Raw genomic sequence first — 15,998 nt, 5'->3', positions numbered from 1 at the left:
TGGCCTTGCTCATTGCATTCGTGCCGCATGGGCGACGAGCTCCCTTGCTCGTCGTCACACGCCCGCACTATACAACACCCCTTAAGGGTAACACGTAGCGTCCATTGCTTTGTGCGTGCAAGTTATATGAACGAATCGCATAAAATTTAAAAATTTATATTTAAAATTAATGACAAATTAATAAATAATATTAATTTCATAATTTTAGGGCGAAAAATCAAAAATTTATTATTCAATTGATTTCCGATTAACATGGATTCAAGTCTAGGTCATAAAAATTTAAAATTTATCATAAATTTACAATTTTTATGGTGGTTTTTAATCATAAGTATCTAATTAAATTATAATTAATTATGAAAATCAAATTAATTCTAAATTATTCTAATTTTCAACAAATTAATCATAATTACAAATTAGATTGCATAATTAACAAGGCTAGGAATTCAAACTTGTTAAACATATACAGTAGGTCAATCAAAAATTCAAGATTTATCAACGAGAATCGCAAATATTTAATTTAACATCTTAAATTTACGAAATTTTGCATTCGAAAAACTAAAACCTTCGAAAAGTCATAGTTAGGCTTCGAATTTGAGAATTCTGGGTTCGGCCGAAAAATACCAATTTTGTCAAAATTTTAGAATGCCTTTTACATGCGGAATTGACACAAAAATCACTCGATTTGGATGAGTAACGAAGAAACTGCCGAAAAACTGCGTACGTATAATTAAATAAACGCAATTTGCAATTAATTAACAATTACGAAAATTAATCACCCCTTTTAATTCTTGCAAATTTGTAATATTTAACCATGTCCATGCAATTTAGATTATGAAAATAATAAGAGGCTCGTGATACCACTGTTAGGTTATGATACATATGACAATTCATAAATCATGCGGAAAAACCATTTAGCCAGGAATACATATTATTTACACATAATCATATAGCATAGTTTAGATGCATACTCTTTGTTGCGTGCCTTCCCTAGCTGCGCCCGAACCGAACAAGAACAAGTCTTTAGGACTCCAAGTGTCGTCCCTCCGTAGATAGTCCACAGCACGTCCGGATCTGCCTTAAGATTGACCAACTAGAATCGCCCTTAAGGTACTAATAATTTTCGGCACTTTTAGGAAAGATATGTGACTGAATTTTTCTCTCAAAAACTCACTTTGAATACTTGAAAACTCGTTATAAATTGTGAACCCAGGCCACATATTTATAGGGGTATGGAAAGAGAATTGGAATCCTACTAGGATACAAATTAATTAAATAAGAGTTAAATTAGAATCCTAGTGGAACTCTTATTTAATTAATTTATCTTTTAGGATTAGGAATTTAATCATTAAACGAATCCTGTACGTTTTAGGTTTCGTATGTGAACACAAACACACACGCACGCACAGCAGCCCACGAGGGGCGCCATGCGCGCGCGCGCACAGCCCGAGCAACGCAGCCCACGACTGCCGCAGCCTTGGGCGCGCGGTGGGCCTGCCTTGCGGTGGGCCTGGCGCAGCCTTGGGCTGGCGTGTTGTGGCGCGCGTTTCCCTTGCTGGACGTGGGCCTGGCTTCGTGCTGGGCCTTCGTCTAGCAAGCTCGTCCGATGCTAATTCGTACGACGCGCTTCCGATTAATTTTCCGATTCCGGAATTCATTTCCGATACGAACAATATTTAACATTTCTGATTCCGGAATTAATTTCCGTTTCGAACAAATATTTAATATTTCCGTTTCCGGAATTATTTTCCGATTCCGATAATATTTCCGATTCAGACAATATTTCCGTATCCGGCAATATTTCCGATTCCGACAATATTTCTATTTCCGATAATATTTTCCGATACGTACCATGTTTCCGTTTCCGGCAACATCTACGACTTGGATAATATTTATATTTCCGATACGATCCATATTTCCGTTTCCGGCAATATCATCATTTCCGGAGTATTCTTTTCTTGCCTTTGACGATCTCAGCTCCCACTGAAACCAAGATCCGTCGATTCCGAATATCCATAGATGGAGTATTTAATGCCATTAAATACTTGATCCATTTACGTACTATTTGTGTGACCCTACGGGTTCAGTCAAGAGTAAGATGTGGATGAATATCATTAATTCCACTTGAAATGAAGCGGCCTCTAGCTAGGCATTCAGCTCACTTGATCTCACTGAATTATTAACTTGTTAATTAATACTGAACCGCATTTATTAGACTTATCATTGAATGCATACTTGGACCAAGGGCATTATTTCCTTCACTATGTACATGGCATGTCATAGGATTTGTGGATCCAAATAATGTTTGAAAAGGAAAGCTAGCTTATGAAATCTAAGTACAGATTTAAGCAAGCAATTGGGAATTGGAAATGTATTTTAGTGAAGCTAATAAGTATTTTAGCTTCATAAAATGTACATGATTCTTATAGATATATAAGAAGTTTAGTGGGAGTACATAAAAACTTAATTGGTCCTATGTGTTGTGAAATAACATTCAAATGCTAATGACTTAGATTTGATATTATTCATCAATGATGGACCATGGAGAAACTTAGTACATACTGGGTATTAAGATCTATTTACAAAGATCTTATAATATTGTTTTTGATTAAGTAATGGAATTTACTAAATCAAACACGAAAGACTCCATTGGAGATATTCGACCCATATGAATAAATCTAAGTAAAGAATGTTTGAACTATGTATAAGCATTTACTAAGTTAAACATCAAAGGATCCAAGTGAGATTCTTAAACCTATATTATATGTCAAAGAATTTAGTTGGATTTAGTATCTACTGAAACTAGATAAGCTAAAGTTACATGAATAGAATTCAATTGGGAATTTATCATGTATGATATAATATGAGGATCGCCAAAAATGTATCGTATGGCTTTAGGCATGACGAACACATACCAATCTCTATTGGCCTAAGTAAAGATCAACTAGATTGAGATCAAGAACAACTTATGGTACTTGAAAAGGTACATAAGAGTATTTCTTGATTCATGGAAATAAAGATATGCTAAATATTGATGCTACACGCATAAACACTGGCAAAGGATCAAGCAAGACCCTTTTGAGTTAACCATTGGCAAGGACGAGCTATAGAGCATCGTGTTTTGAAATGGCAACATGGATTGGAGACCATGAGTTGTTGCGTGGGAAATTAAATATTAATTTCTATGTTCTAAGATATAGTTGGAAAGTCTTCCGCATATCTGTAACTGCCTGGATAAGTAAAATCCAACCAAAGCATCACTAGCAACCTATACAGTTGAAGTAAAAGTACTTATTGCCTAAGAAGCAATAAAACAGGGTTGTTTATGTTAAAGAGTTCTTCACTGAACTTGGGTGGATTACATGTCTGTTGACTTAATGGTTCTTCATTGCAAAATACGTAGAACCACTAATGTAGCAAAAAGACTAGATCACAAAATAAACATACTCAAAAGATCTTATCATCATATCTCGAAGAACATTCGATGAAAAGGATATTAAGATTGGAAAAGCATGATAACTAAACCTATGCAACAAGTGAGAAGCAACACTCACATTGTAGCACTGGAAATCGAGCATAGCTTTGAATTCGATGAACTGTTTTAGAAGATGGGTTTGAGGCCCATGGTTGTAAAACATTTGGGTTGAACATTTATCATATATGAAATGTATTTTCATATTCCATTTAATCTTGGTTTAGTATTAAATGATGAGTCCCTTCAATTTAACGATATATTCAAGATAGACTGTCAGGACCAGTCCTGTGACTAAGAAATGTCTATCAAGTGAACTTGAATGTCAAAAGTTGAAAATTGTCCCTGGTCGGAGTTTTCTATAAAGATGGACGCATAGAAAACGTTAGACGACTAGAATGCAAGATGACTAGTAGTTCTGTTTCTTGAACTACGTGGACATGGCAATGTCGTAATCATTTTCATAGATACTTACTTTGGGAAGACTAGTATCGGACAGACCTATGAAACTTTACTATAAGAGATGAAAATTTGTCTTTAGTAAATTTCATTAAAATTATTAGACACTAATCCTCAATACCTGAGTGATTTGAGATTACTTGTTTGAGAACTGGTTACTTCGACGTTGTCAACCGTCGCACCATAGAAGGAGGCCATAAAGGCAACGCTCAGGTAATCACCTATCAAACGAAGTCTAATCTCAAAATCGCAAGATTGGGATTGTCCTCCCATAAATTGGGATGAGATGCTAAAAGTTGTACAAGGCCACTCGGAGAGCTAGAAACTGTAAAATGCATGGTCTTGCTCAGATGAATCATATGCTATGATTATCTGTTTATTTGATCAGTTGAACTCTGAAACCGAGAAAAACCTAAAGACATAATAAGGATAACAACTCTTACCTTATGTTCAAGAGCAAGCATCAAGCGACAAAGGAATTAGGAAATGCACACTTGTCCCTAAGGACAAGTGGGAGACTGAAGGAAATAATGCCCTTGGTCCAAGTATGCATTTAATGATAAGTCTAATAAATGCGATTCAGTATTAATTGACAAGTTAATAATTCAGTGAGATCAAGTGAGATGAATGCCTAGCCAGAGGCCGCTTCAGTTCAAGTGGAATTAATGATATTAATCCACAGCTTACTCTTGACTGAACCCGTAGGGTCACACAAATAGTACGTAAACGGATCAAGTATTTAACTGCATTAAATACTCCATCTATGGATATTCGGAATCGACGGATCTTGGTTTCAGTGGGAGCTGAGATCGTCAAAGGCAAGCAAGTGAATACTCTGGAAACGATGATATTGCCGGAAACGGAAATATGGATCGTATCGAAAATATAAATATTATCCAAGTCGTGGATGTTGCCGGAAACGGAAACATGGTACGTATCGGAAAATATTATTGGAAATAGGAAATTTTGCCGGAATCGGAAACATTGCCGGAAACGAAAATATTGTCAGAATCGGAAATATTATCGAAATCGGAAAATAATTCCGGAAACGGAAATATTAAATATTTGTTCGAAACGGAAATTAATTCCGGAATCGGAAATATTAAATATTGTTCGTATCGGAAATGAATTCCGGAATCGAGAATTTAATCGAAAGCGTATCGTACGAATTAGCATCGGACGAGGCCTGCCAGACGAAGGCCCAGCACGAAGCCGGGCCATCGCCCAGCAAGCCAAAGCGCACACACACGCCAAAGCCAAGACCAGGCCCAGCGCAAAGGCCAGGCCCAGCCAAGGCCTTGGGCGCGCGCGCATCAAAGGCAGCGGCGAGCTGGGCCATGCGTTGTGCGTGGGCCGTAAGGCCTGCGTGCGGTGCATTGTGCCACTCGTGTGTGTTACTCGGAATCCTAAGGCTACCGGGATTCGTAATATGATTAAATCTAATCCTAATAGATAAAGTTTGTTTAATTAGAGTCCTAGTAGGATTAAAATTAAATAGATTTGTATTCTAATAGGATTATAATTCTTTTCCATAAACTCTATAAATAGGTGCCTAGGGTCATATATTTACATCGAGAATTGAAGTATTCAAAGGTAAGATTTTGGAACAAAATCAGCCAAACACTTGTATCCTATTAGCCGAAAATTCTTAGAACCTTAATGGCGATTCTAGTTGGTCAAGCTTAAGGCGGGTCCGGACGTGCTGTGGACTATCTACGGAGAGACGATACTTGGAGTCCTAAAGACTTGTTCTTGTTCGGTTCGGGCGCAGCTAGGGAGGGCACGCTACAAAGTGTATGCACCTAAATTACGCTAAATGATTATGTGTAAATAATATGTTTCCTGGCATTAAGGTTTTTCCGCATGATTTATGTTTTGTCATATGTATCATAACCTAACACCCACTTAAACCAATAACTTTATATGCTTTACTAATTTTAAACATAAAAATGTATTTCTAGTCTAACCGGAAACATACAAGTTTAATTAAAATTTAAAGCTCATATAAAATTATAATCGAATCCATTTATTTAATTTATTTTTCAGTTAAATTAAATAAATTTAAATTAATTCAAGGTTTAATTTTAGTAAAATAATTAGTATAAATTAAAATCTATAATAATTATAATATTCAAAATTAAAACCCGAGAAAACAATTTAAATTAATTACTTTTAAAATTAATTAAAATTATTTCCGAACTGAAAATTCAAATTAAAATTCAAAACGACTCAATCGTAACAAGACGAGGCACTTGGGCTTGCGCCCAAGCCCCATCGAGTGCACGACCGATCGCACGACCATGGCACAATGCAGCAGCAGCTACACGCAAGGGATGCACCGCTCGCTAGGCGCGAGCAATCTATCGTGGCGAGGCAGCGCTCATTGGTGCGCGGAGCAGTGCTCGCTGGGCAACCCAGCTTACGCTCTACCGCGCGCGCGCCTCGACTTGTGCCACGCCCCATTGCCCACCGCCCATGTACACATCACACACGCCCAGGCACCCTCGCCTCGCGCGCGCGCCATGCTTGGTTGCTCGCTGCATTTGTACCGCACGGGCGACGAACTCCCTTGCACGTCGTCGCGTGCCCGCACTATACAACACCCCTTAAGGGTAACACGTAGCTTCCATTGCTTTGTGCGTGCAACATTTATGGGCGTGTTTCATAAAAAATTAAAATTTTTAATTCAAAATTAATGACAAATTAATAAAACATATTAATTTCATAATTTTAGGGCGAAAAAATCGATAAATTATTAATCAATTAATTTCCGATTAACATGGATTCAAATCTAGGTCATAAAAATTTAAAATTTAACATAAATTAACAATTTTTTATGGTGGTTTTTAATCATGGATACCTAATTAAATTATTAATTAATTATGAAAATCAAATCAATTCTAAATTATTCGAATTTCAACAAATTAATCATAATTACAAATTAGGTTGTATAATTAACAAGTCTAGGCATTCAAAGTTGTTAAACATATACTGTAGGTCAATCAAAAACTCAAGATTTATCAACAAGAATCGCAAATATTCAATTTAACATCTTAAATTTACAAACTTTTGCGTTCGAAAAACTAAAACCTCCAAAAAGTCATAGTTAGGCTTCGAATTTGGGAATTCTGGGTTTGGCAGAAAGAGAAATTTTTTGGCAAAATTTTAGAATGCCTTTTACATGCGGAATTGACACAAAAATCACTCGATTTGGACGAGTAACGAAAAAACTGCCAAAAAACTGCGTACATATAATTAAATAAACGCAATTTACAATTAATTAACAATTACGAAAATTAATCACCCCTTTTAATTCTTTGCAAATTTGTAAAATTTAACCATGTCATGCGATTTAGATTATGTAAATAATAAGAGGCTCGTGATACCACTGTTAGGTTATGATACATATGACAAAACATAAATCATGCGGAAAACCTTAATGCCAGGAAACATATTATTTACACATAATCAGTTAGCATAATTTAGGTGCATACACTTTGTAGCGTGCCTTCCCTAGCTGCGCCCGAACCGAACAAGAACAAGTCTTTAGGACTCCAAGTGTCGTCCCTCCGTCGATAGTCCACAGCACGTCCGGATCCGCCTTAAGATTGACCAATTAACTAGAATCGCCCTTAAGGTACTATAATTTTCGGCTATTTATGGGCAAGAATGTGACTGATTTTTCTGCTCAAAAATCACTACTTTAGTTGTATGAATACTTTTTTTAAAAACTCGCATATAAATTTATGACCCTAGGCATATATTCATAGAACCATGGAAAGAATTTCGAATCCTGTTAGAATACTAATTAATTAATTAGAATCCTTTTAGAACTCTAAATAATTAATTTAATCTTTTAGGATTGGGATTTAATCAATGCACGAATTCCGATAGCTTTAGGATTCGTATAGCACGCACACGAGCACGAGCACGAGCACCGCACAGCCCGCGCGCATGCCTCGCGACCCACGCGAGCTGTATGGCGCCTTGGCCCAATGCTCGCAGCCCATTCGTTGAGCGCGCGCGCAGTGCCTTGCTGGGCCTGGCCTTGCGCTGGGCCTGGCGAGGCTTTGGCGTGTGTTGATGCGTGTGGCTTGCTGGGCGACGGCCTGGCTTCGTGCTGGGTCTTCGTCTAGCAAGTCTTGTCCGATGCTAATTCGTACGATACGCTTCCGATTAATTTCCCGATTCCAGAATTCATTTCCGATACGAACATATTTAACATTTCCGATTCCGGACGTTTCGAACAAATATTTAATATTTCCATTTCCGGATTATTTTCCGATTCCGATAATATTTCTGATTCCGACAATATTTCCGTTTCCGGCAATATTTCCGATTCCGGCAATATTTCCATTTCCGATAATATTTTCCGATACGTACCATGTTTCCGTTTCCGGCAACATCTACGACTTGGATAATATTTATATTTCCGATACGATCCATATTTCCGTTTCCGGCAATATCATCGTTTCCGGAGTATTCACTTGCTTGCCTTTGACGATCTCAGCTCCCACTGAAACCAAGATCCGTCGATTCCGAATATCCATAGATGGAGTATTTAATGCCATTAAATACTTGATCCGTTTACGTACTATTTGTGTGACCCTACGGGTTCAGTCAAGAGTAAGTTGTGGATTAATATCATTAATTCCACTTGAACTGAAGCGGCCTCTAGCTAGGCATTCAGCTCACTTGATCTCACTGAATTATTAACTTGTTAATTAATACTGAACCGCATTTATTAGACTTAACATTAAATGCATACTTGGACCAAGGGCATTATTTCCTTCAGGGGGGGCGATCATAGATAGTCTTGTTTAGAACGTCGTTTACAAGAGAAATGCACTATTTTTACATAAGTTTTAAACGATTATCGACAGTTCCGCAAATTTTTGACGAAGATAATCCAATTAAATATTCTACAATCTAATCCATACATATCCGAAAATTGCAATTAATTACCAATTAATTCATCACCAGCTTAATTCATTGAAATTTAAATAATTTAACCATGTCGATTGATCAATTCAATATTATACAAGAGGCTCTTGATACCACTGCATGTTGGGTTTTGCACAATATAATTGTGCATTGGAATTAAAACCTAACCTAGGATCTTATCTAAATGATTGAACAATCAATTAACCATTAAAGAATACATACAAATATGTCGTGTGCCATCGCTAACAGCTTTCGAACCGTCGTTCCTCTGCAGAAAGTCCACGACATGTTCAGATCCCCTTTGAGTGTACTAGCTTAAAAGATGATCTCAATGTAGGTGTTTAGGTTCCGAATCAAACTTATAGAGAGTAGGAAATTAAATCATCCCATAATAATTATGAAGCCCTAGGTTCATATTTATAGGAGTAGATCGAAGGAATTTGTATTCAACTAGAATTGGGATTCCTAGTTCCAGAATAACCAATTAAATATATAATTACACTTATAGTAGAATCCTTGGCAGAGTTGGAGTTATATTAAAATACGAATTCATACTTTACTCAAACTCACAAACAAGGACACACGCACGCCTATATAGCCAACCACCAATGGGCTTTCTCGCCCATAGCGACACATACAAGCCCATCACGCTGGCAGGCCTCATGTTTGTTGTCGTAGTTGTGTGCACTCAGCCAGCCTAGCGCGCTGCCGAACTTGATTCTCGTTTTCGATGCTGGCTCGTGATGGGTTGTGTCAACCTGGCAAGCCAGCCCCCGCGCGCCAAGCGCTTGCGATAGGCTTGGCTGAGATTCTGCTGTCGGTGATTCTTTCGATAGCTTGGCCTTGGCCATGGCTACAATGTATGCGACCATAGCAGCCTATGGCTTGAGCCTCGTTTGAAAATTCCTTTAACGATTCGAAAAGTTTCGTGCGACTATCAGGTTCACTAAATTAATTTCATATTGTCTTAGACGATTGTTGCTCCCACGGAGCCCAACATTCGTCATTTTTGAACTTTAACGTTCCTTAGAATATTTACCGAATAACACTTAGTCACATAATATTTAATCCATTAACATATCATATGTGTGACCTTAACGGGTATAGTCAAGAGTAAGCTGTATATTCAATTGGAGATTAATCTACTTGAACAAAAGCAGCCTCCAGCTAGGCATTCTGATCACTTGATCTCACTGAAATAATTATATATGTAATTAATATGAGCTGCATTTATTAGGATTCGTATAAGTACGTTTAATGCATACTTGGCTGAAGGACATTTCTTTCAGATGTTGAGGTGGATATTAAATCGGTCATTTAAGTCGGGAACATGTCTAGTTCTTTTGGATAGGGTCGGATTTGGGTGAGAAAAATTTCGGGTACTGTAGACGCCTACATTTGGCCTCTGGTTAGAAGTGATAAGTTCGATGATGAAACATAACAACCACTTGGCAAACACATTCTTAAACGACAAATATTTTAAGACTGACTGACTCATTACCAATGCCTAAAGTTTCCCTTCATAGCATTTCTATTTATAGTAGTTGCCTCTTTAAGTATCCGCTAAAAATAGTAAACCTTCCGAACATAGATTTGTATCAACCGAATTTTAATTGCATTCCAATTAAAATTCTAAGACTTACGGGAGTTGCGTTCCGATTATAATCCTAGAAAAGATTGAAAAGCACTTGAAAATTCTAGTCCCATTTCGATTGAATTCCTAGAATCCTAAAAATATAGAAAAGGATTAAACAGAGTTCTAGATGAATACATTGAAAAATAAGGATTAAAAAAGAGTTTAATACGACATAAAACCGGATTAAATATAGAAAACTGAGAAAAACGCGTGAAACCAAGATCACATGCAAGAACATTCTTGCGCACAAGGGCCCAATGCAACTGATCATTCGCGCCAACATTCATGCGCCATTTCTTTTCTCACGCCACGTACAATCCGTATTCAAATCTAACTCAAACACCAAGCAAATCTCGTGTCAGGTGTTGAGCGTGAGACATTTCTCACGCCCATCTGCCAGGCGCGACTTTTTTCGTGCGCCCAAATGCTTTTCCAGCGTACCTGAAACACTTACAAATCCTAATCTTTAACGCCACCTTTTCACTATAAATAGATGCTAAATAAGCCAAGTAAAGGACAAAAAATCATATTCTCATACTACCCACAAGCTCTAAGCCTAAGCCAGAGGTGCCGATACGTCCTTATAATCGCCTATACATCCCGTAGTTCCACCGTTTCAACTCTTGTTAAGCGGAACTCTGTCAGTATAAGCGCCCGAATTATGCCTGGATCCTGTCCAAGAGTTTAGTCAAGTTGAGGAACGTTCGTTGATTAAAAGAAAAGCGAGTAAAGCCAAGTGGTTAGGTTCTGAGAACCGCAATATAGCCAAAATTATATTGAAAGTGCCATAATCTGATTTATTGCTTTAATCACATTTATAAATCTGTCAAACTTATTTTGATTATTTATCACGCTTAATGAGATATTCCTTGGACAATCTGAATTTATTGTTAGGTACCTTAAATCAATCTAAATCACCAGTTGACGATTGTTAGTTAATACGTATGCATTAAAAGCAATCCAGATTAGTAATGTAGTCTAACGCATGTCCCGTCTTCGTTATATTGAACCAGTAAGGACCACTTCATGGGCTAATGCGTGACACTCCCCGTACTAGTAAATGTCCCCCGAACCCTCAATCTCTACTCCGCTAGATGTATGGTGAGAAAATTCCCACACCAGGAATCACAAGGGAGCCTAAGGTCGTTGTGGTCATTTAAAGTTGAGCTTGGGTCTCACAAGCTTGTACTCACGTATCACAATAACCGGGTTAATTTTGTTAGTTTTGTAAAAGTGAATTGCGACTCATAAACTAGTAAAAAGAGGCTAATTTCCCACAATTAGTCCGATTTTACTTAATATTGCTTGCCACACATCCGCGAGGGAAGAAGTCAGAAAAGTCCCTAAACCCGTTTTTTCCGACCCCCCTCACAGTGGCGACTCCACTAGGGTGTTTATTTCAGTACTCACGCAAGTAATAAGAGGACCTAGCCCAAGGGAAAAATCTACCGCTATGCCGCTTTTATTTTCGTATTAAGTTGGGACGACCTGAAATTTCAACGTACACGATTAAACATGATAGAACCGTCCAGACCGACACTGAATTTTGGCTTCCTTGGCATGTTACATCTCGGAAGTTGGGACTATGGACACCTGCTAGCCTCAAAGGGTGCACGCGCATTGGATGTTGTCCACTTGGCACTCTGCATCGTAGCACACCCACACAAATCAAATCGCTTATCTCATAGGTCCATTCTCGATACGCATCTAGGCCAGCAATAATACTAATTTGGATTGCTTTTATTTTCTTGTCAAGGTAATTAAGTTAATAATATAATCGCGTGCCTAATTAATAAAAATTTTAGTAGTTTTGCATTAATCTGGATTCATGTTACAGATTTCTCCTCACGAGTCATTTGATACTGATGGTCTTCGTTACATTGAACTAGTAAGGACCGCTTCATGGGCTAATGCGTGTCACTCCCCGTATTAGTAAATGTCCCCCGAACCCTCAATCTCTATTCCGCTGGATGTATGTTGAGCGACTCCCACACCTTGAATCAGAAGGGAGCCTAAGGCCGTTGTGGTCAAATACGTTGAGCTTGTGTCTCACAAGCTTGTACTCACGTATCACAATAACCGGGGTTTGTCAGTTTTGTAAAACTAAATGTTGACTCCACAAACTAGTAAAAAGAGGCAAATTTCCCACAGTTAGTCCAATTTTACTTAATATTGCTTGCAACAGATCCGTGAGGGAAGAAGTAAGGAAATGCCCTAAACCCGTCTTTTCCGATCCCTCTCACAGGTACGGGTCGGTTACAAGTCGACTTTGAGGAGGAGAATCTGGGGCGGGTATGGCTCGAGTTCTTTCGGATCTATTAAAATTAAATTATCGTGGAAAACTAATGCATTTTAAAATTTCAATTACGCACTAGTATTAATGTTATCTGGGTCTGTCCGTTTCGGGACAACTATTTTTGGGTATGGTTGCGTATAGGTCGGGTCAATTTTGGCTCATGTCATTAGTTTCGGGTCCGGTTCGGGTTTGAGTCGGGTCTGCATGTGTTGCTAAATCTATTTAGATGGTACCATTGTGAATAAAAAAAACATCAATAATATATGTAATATCTTTATAATATTTTTATACACAAAATAATCAAACAACTTTTAATTGCATGGTTTCTACGGAATATATCAAATTTACAAAGCATAGCAAACATAATAACACTTGCATGCATGTACACTTGCAAGTTGCTATATATAGCTACTTTGAATTTCAAATTACATGTATGTATATACAAGGGACTTCAATTCATGCACCTATTGCTTCAAAGCCCATATAATATAATACAATTTGATCAATATGTCATGGACAATATTATTTATCATATTTCGAAATTACTAAATTGGATAAGAAGCATCCATAGCAATACCACAAAGACCTTCTTTAGGACCATCACCCCTCTTAATCCTCATAAACCCTTTCTCTCCCCAACCAGTCCCCCATGAATTCTTCACCAACCAATACTTACTCCCATCTTTCTTCTCCACCCCATACCCTATCACAACAACAGCATGATCTAAATCCGTCCCACACTCTCCCTTAAACACCCCGCCCGAGTAAAACTGGAAGTCAAACCCACCCCCTTCGATTGCCACCGATACTGGCTGGTGTGCTACAGCAGCTAGCAAGGCTTTTTCGTTATTTGCCGGGACATTCTCGTGCCCGTGGATAGAGACGGAATTCACAGCTGCTCGCTTAGTGTTGCACTTTCCGTCGGTAGCCTTGTAAGGGTAGTTGGCCTCAGTGGTGAGACCGCCATGGCTTTTGATAAAGTCGAAAGCGGTATCCATTAGACCGCCTTCACAACCTTCGTCGAACTCTGTGTCGCAGTCGACGAGCTCTTGCTCGGAAAGAGAAACTAGTTTGCCTGTTTTGATTTGGTTTAGGCCTTCCATGGATGCTACTGTAGAGAATGCCCAGCAGCAGCCTATTGGTATTAATCAATAAAAAGGTAATCAATCAATTAGGCTGATAAGAGTAAATATAATCGGATTTGTACTGTGTAAACTGCAGTCTGCAGACGCCTTGAATTGAGTACGTTCTAGTATATCAATTCCGGAATTGACTTTGCCATAGGCATCTTACGTCCCACTTAATTACTCATTTTTTTCATTATATACCATGTGAGATGTATCTAGTAAAGTCAATCCCGAAATCTTAAATCAATGCTCATAACCGTACGAAATTAGTGTATTACAACAAAATTATTATAATTAAGGTAGTTACTTACAACTTTTTTTTATAAGATACTTTTTTCAAAAATATTCATTTTTATAAGGTACTCCCTCCGTCCCAAATTAGTTGTTACACTTACCTTTGCACATAGTTATAGGTGATAAGTGGTTGTTTGGTTATCAATTGTTATTTTATTGAAAAAGTAGATGTGCTAAAAGTTAGTGTGGTATTTTTTAATTGAAAGAAAGAGGGTGTGGGGATAAAAAAGAATTTAGTGGGAAGAGAGACAATATAATAATTATGGGGTCATTCCTAATTTAGAAGTGTAACAACAATCTGGGACGGATGAAAAAAGAAAGTGTAACAACTAATCTGGGATACACTTGCTTTTTCCGGCCGTATTTATTTAAGAGATACACTTGTCATTTTTTAATAACTTATCAACTTCACCATCTAATTAAATAATCTATCTACACCCCACCTCCACCCCACCCCCAAAATAACATGGTCCCCACTTGTTTTACTCATTAAAATATCTATCCAACCCAACTTATTTTATTACTTTATTTCATTTAATTCTTTTTCTTAATACCCGTGTCCAGCCAAGTGTGTTTCTTTAATAAATACGAAGGGAGTATCTGTTAAGTTGTCTCACACTATAAATAACTTTTTCCATTTGCTCTCTCTATCTGGGTCCACTTTACCAACTATTATGCATAATGTACACCTAAATATTAATAAAATAAAATTTATTCTATGGAATAATATTTAACGATGAAACTTTTCTTTTTCCAACGTGTCTCATGGATGACTAGGCACACCATCAACTTAGATTTTTTATTAGTCTCATGGATGACCAGCTACATTATTAACTATTCATAGAAAAGTAAACATGAAATTAGATTTTGCAGATTGATGAAAGAAGTGTAAGAAAAAGCAAAACAAAATTAAAGGAATTGAAGTGTTAATAGTCTTACCGCATTCGCCTTGGTTTTTTATGGAAGTAACAGCGCCGTTTTTCCTCCAATCTATTGTTGATGCAAGGACACCTGTTGAATTTTCATATTTAAAAGATTTTGATTTTGATTTTGATTTTGATTTTGATTTTGATTTTAAATGTAAGTCGAAGTGGTTGGACTTGGACTGCCTCTTATAACCTGTACGAGAAGCTCGAAACTCCTCGTTGGTTAAATCAGCAAAAGCATTAACACCTAGGGTGAACCCCCTATTCATTTTATTCAAAGTTTCAATACGCTTAACATTCTCATTGAATATCTGAAATCGTTCAGTTTTCTCAATATTGTCTTTGTAGACACGTCCATGAAAATTCATCCACTTTTCGTGTTTCTCAATCATCCATGGCTCATTGCTGAGGAGACGAGACGAGGCCAAAACCGACCCAATTGCTAGGACAAGGAAAAGTGACAAACTAATTTGGCTTGAAAAACCCATGAAATTCATCGATCTAGCTTATGTTATTTTGGAAATTGAATACTTTAATGAAGTGATTTGTGTTTACTTAATTAGTTTGATTTAGGATGCCATTTTTATAAGCAAAGTTTGATGTGACCCTTTTATACAAATTGTTTATTATAAGTTTAGTTATTAGTCAGAAATCTCATAATTAATATTGATTAATTGGATGAGATTCTATAAGCAAAGTTTAATTAAACTTAATTTCCTCGATTTTGTCTTTAGGGAACATTCTGATTTAGACCTTCTTGATGATTCCATTTTGGTCATTCATTTGCCCAATATTAATAAATACGATTATCTCATACGTAGTAGCAATGTTTCAAATCTTTAACGTG

At 37.3% G+C, this 15,998-nt stretch overlaps 1 protein-coding gene across 1 annotated transcript; it reads right to left on the bottom strand.

The window, feature by feature from the left end:
• Positions 1-13,127: 13,127 nt before the first annotated feature.
• Positions 13,128-15,685, bottom strand: LOC110792763 (senescence-specific cysteine protease SAG12). Its single transcript, XM_021997586.2, has 2 exons — positions 15,165-15,685; positions 13,128-13,939 (listed from the first exon to the last, which is right to left on the bottom strand). Exons 1-2 carry the CDS (start codon positions 15,646-15,648, stop codon positions 13,350-13,352), a joined length of 1,074 nt encoding a protein of 357 aa, XP_021853278.1. The 5' UTR covers positions 15,649-15,685; the 3' UTR covers positions 13,128-13,349.
• Between the last annotated feature and the right edge of the window lie 313 nt (positions 15,686-15,998).

This window comes from Spinacia oleracea, chromosome 5, assembly GCF_020520425.1.
Source record: "Spinacia oleracea cultivar Varoflay chromosome 5, BTI_SOV_V1, whole genome shotgun sequence".
In the NCBI taxonomy this organism is placed as follows: domain Eukaryota; kingdom Viridiplantae; phylum Streptophyta; class Magnoliopsida; order Caryophyllales; family Amaranthaceae; genus Spinacia; species Spinacia oleracea.
The sequence above is the reverse complement of the archived record's forward strand: the minus strand, read 5'-3'. Positions and strand labels throughout refer to the sequence as shown.

Bases quoted from the DNA above. Each gene is read 5' to 3' on its own strand.
- LOC110792763 (XM_021997586.2), bottom strand. From the start codon at position 15,648: ATGAATTTCATGGGTTTTTCAAGCCAAATTAGTTTGTCACTTTTCCTT. The intron at 13,940-15,164 runs GTAAGACTATTA...TAATACCAATAG, and splicing joins AAAAAACCAAGGCGAATGCG to GCTGCTGCTGGGCATTCTCT.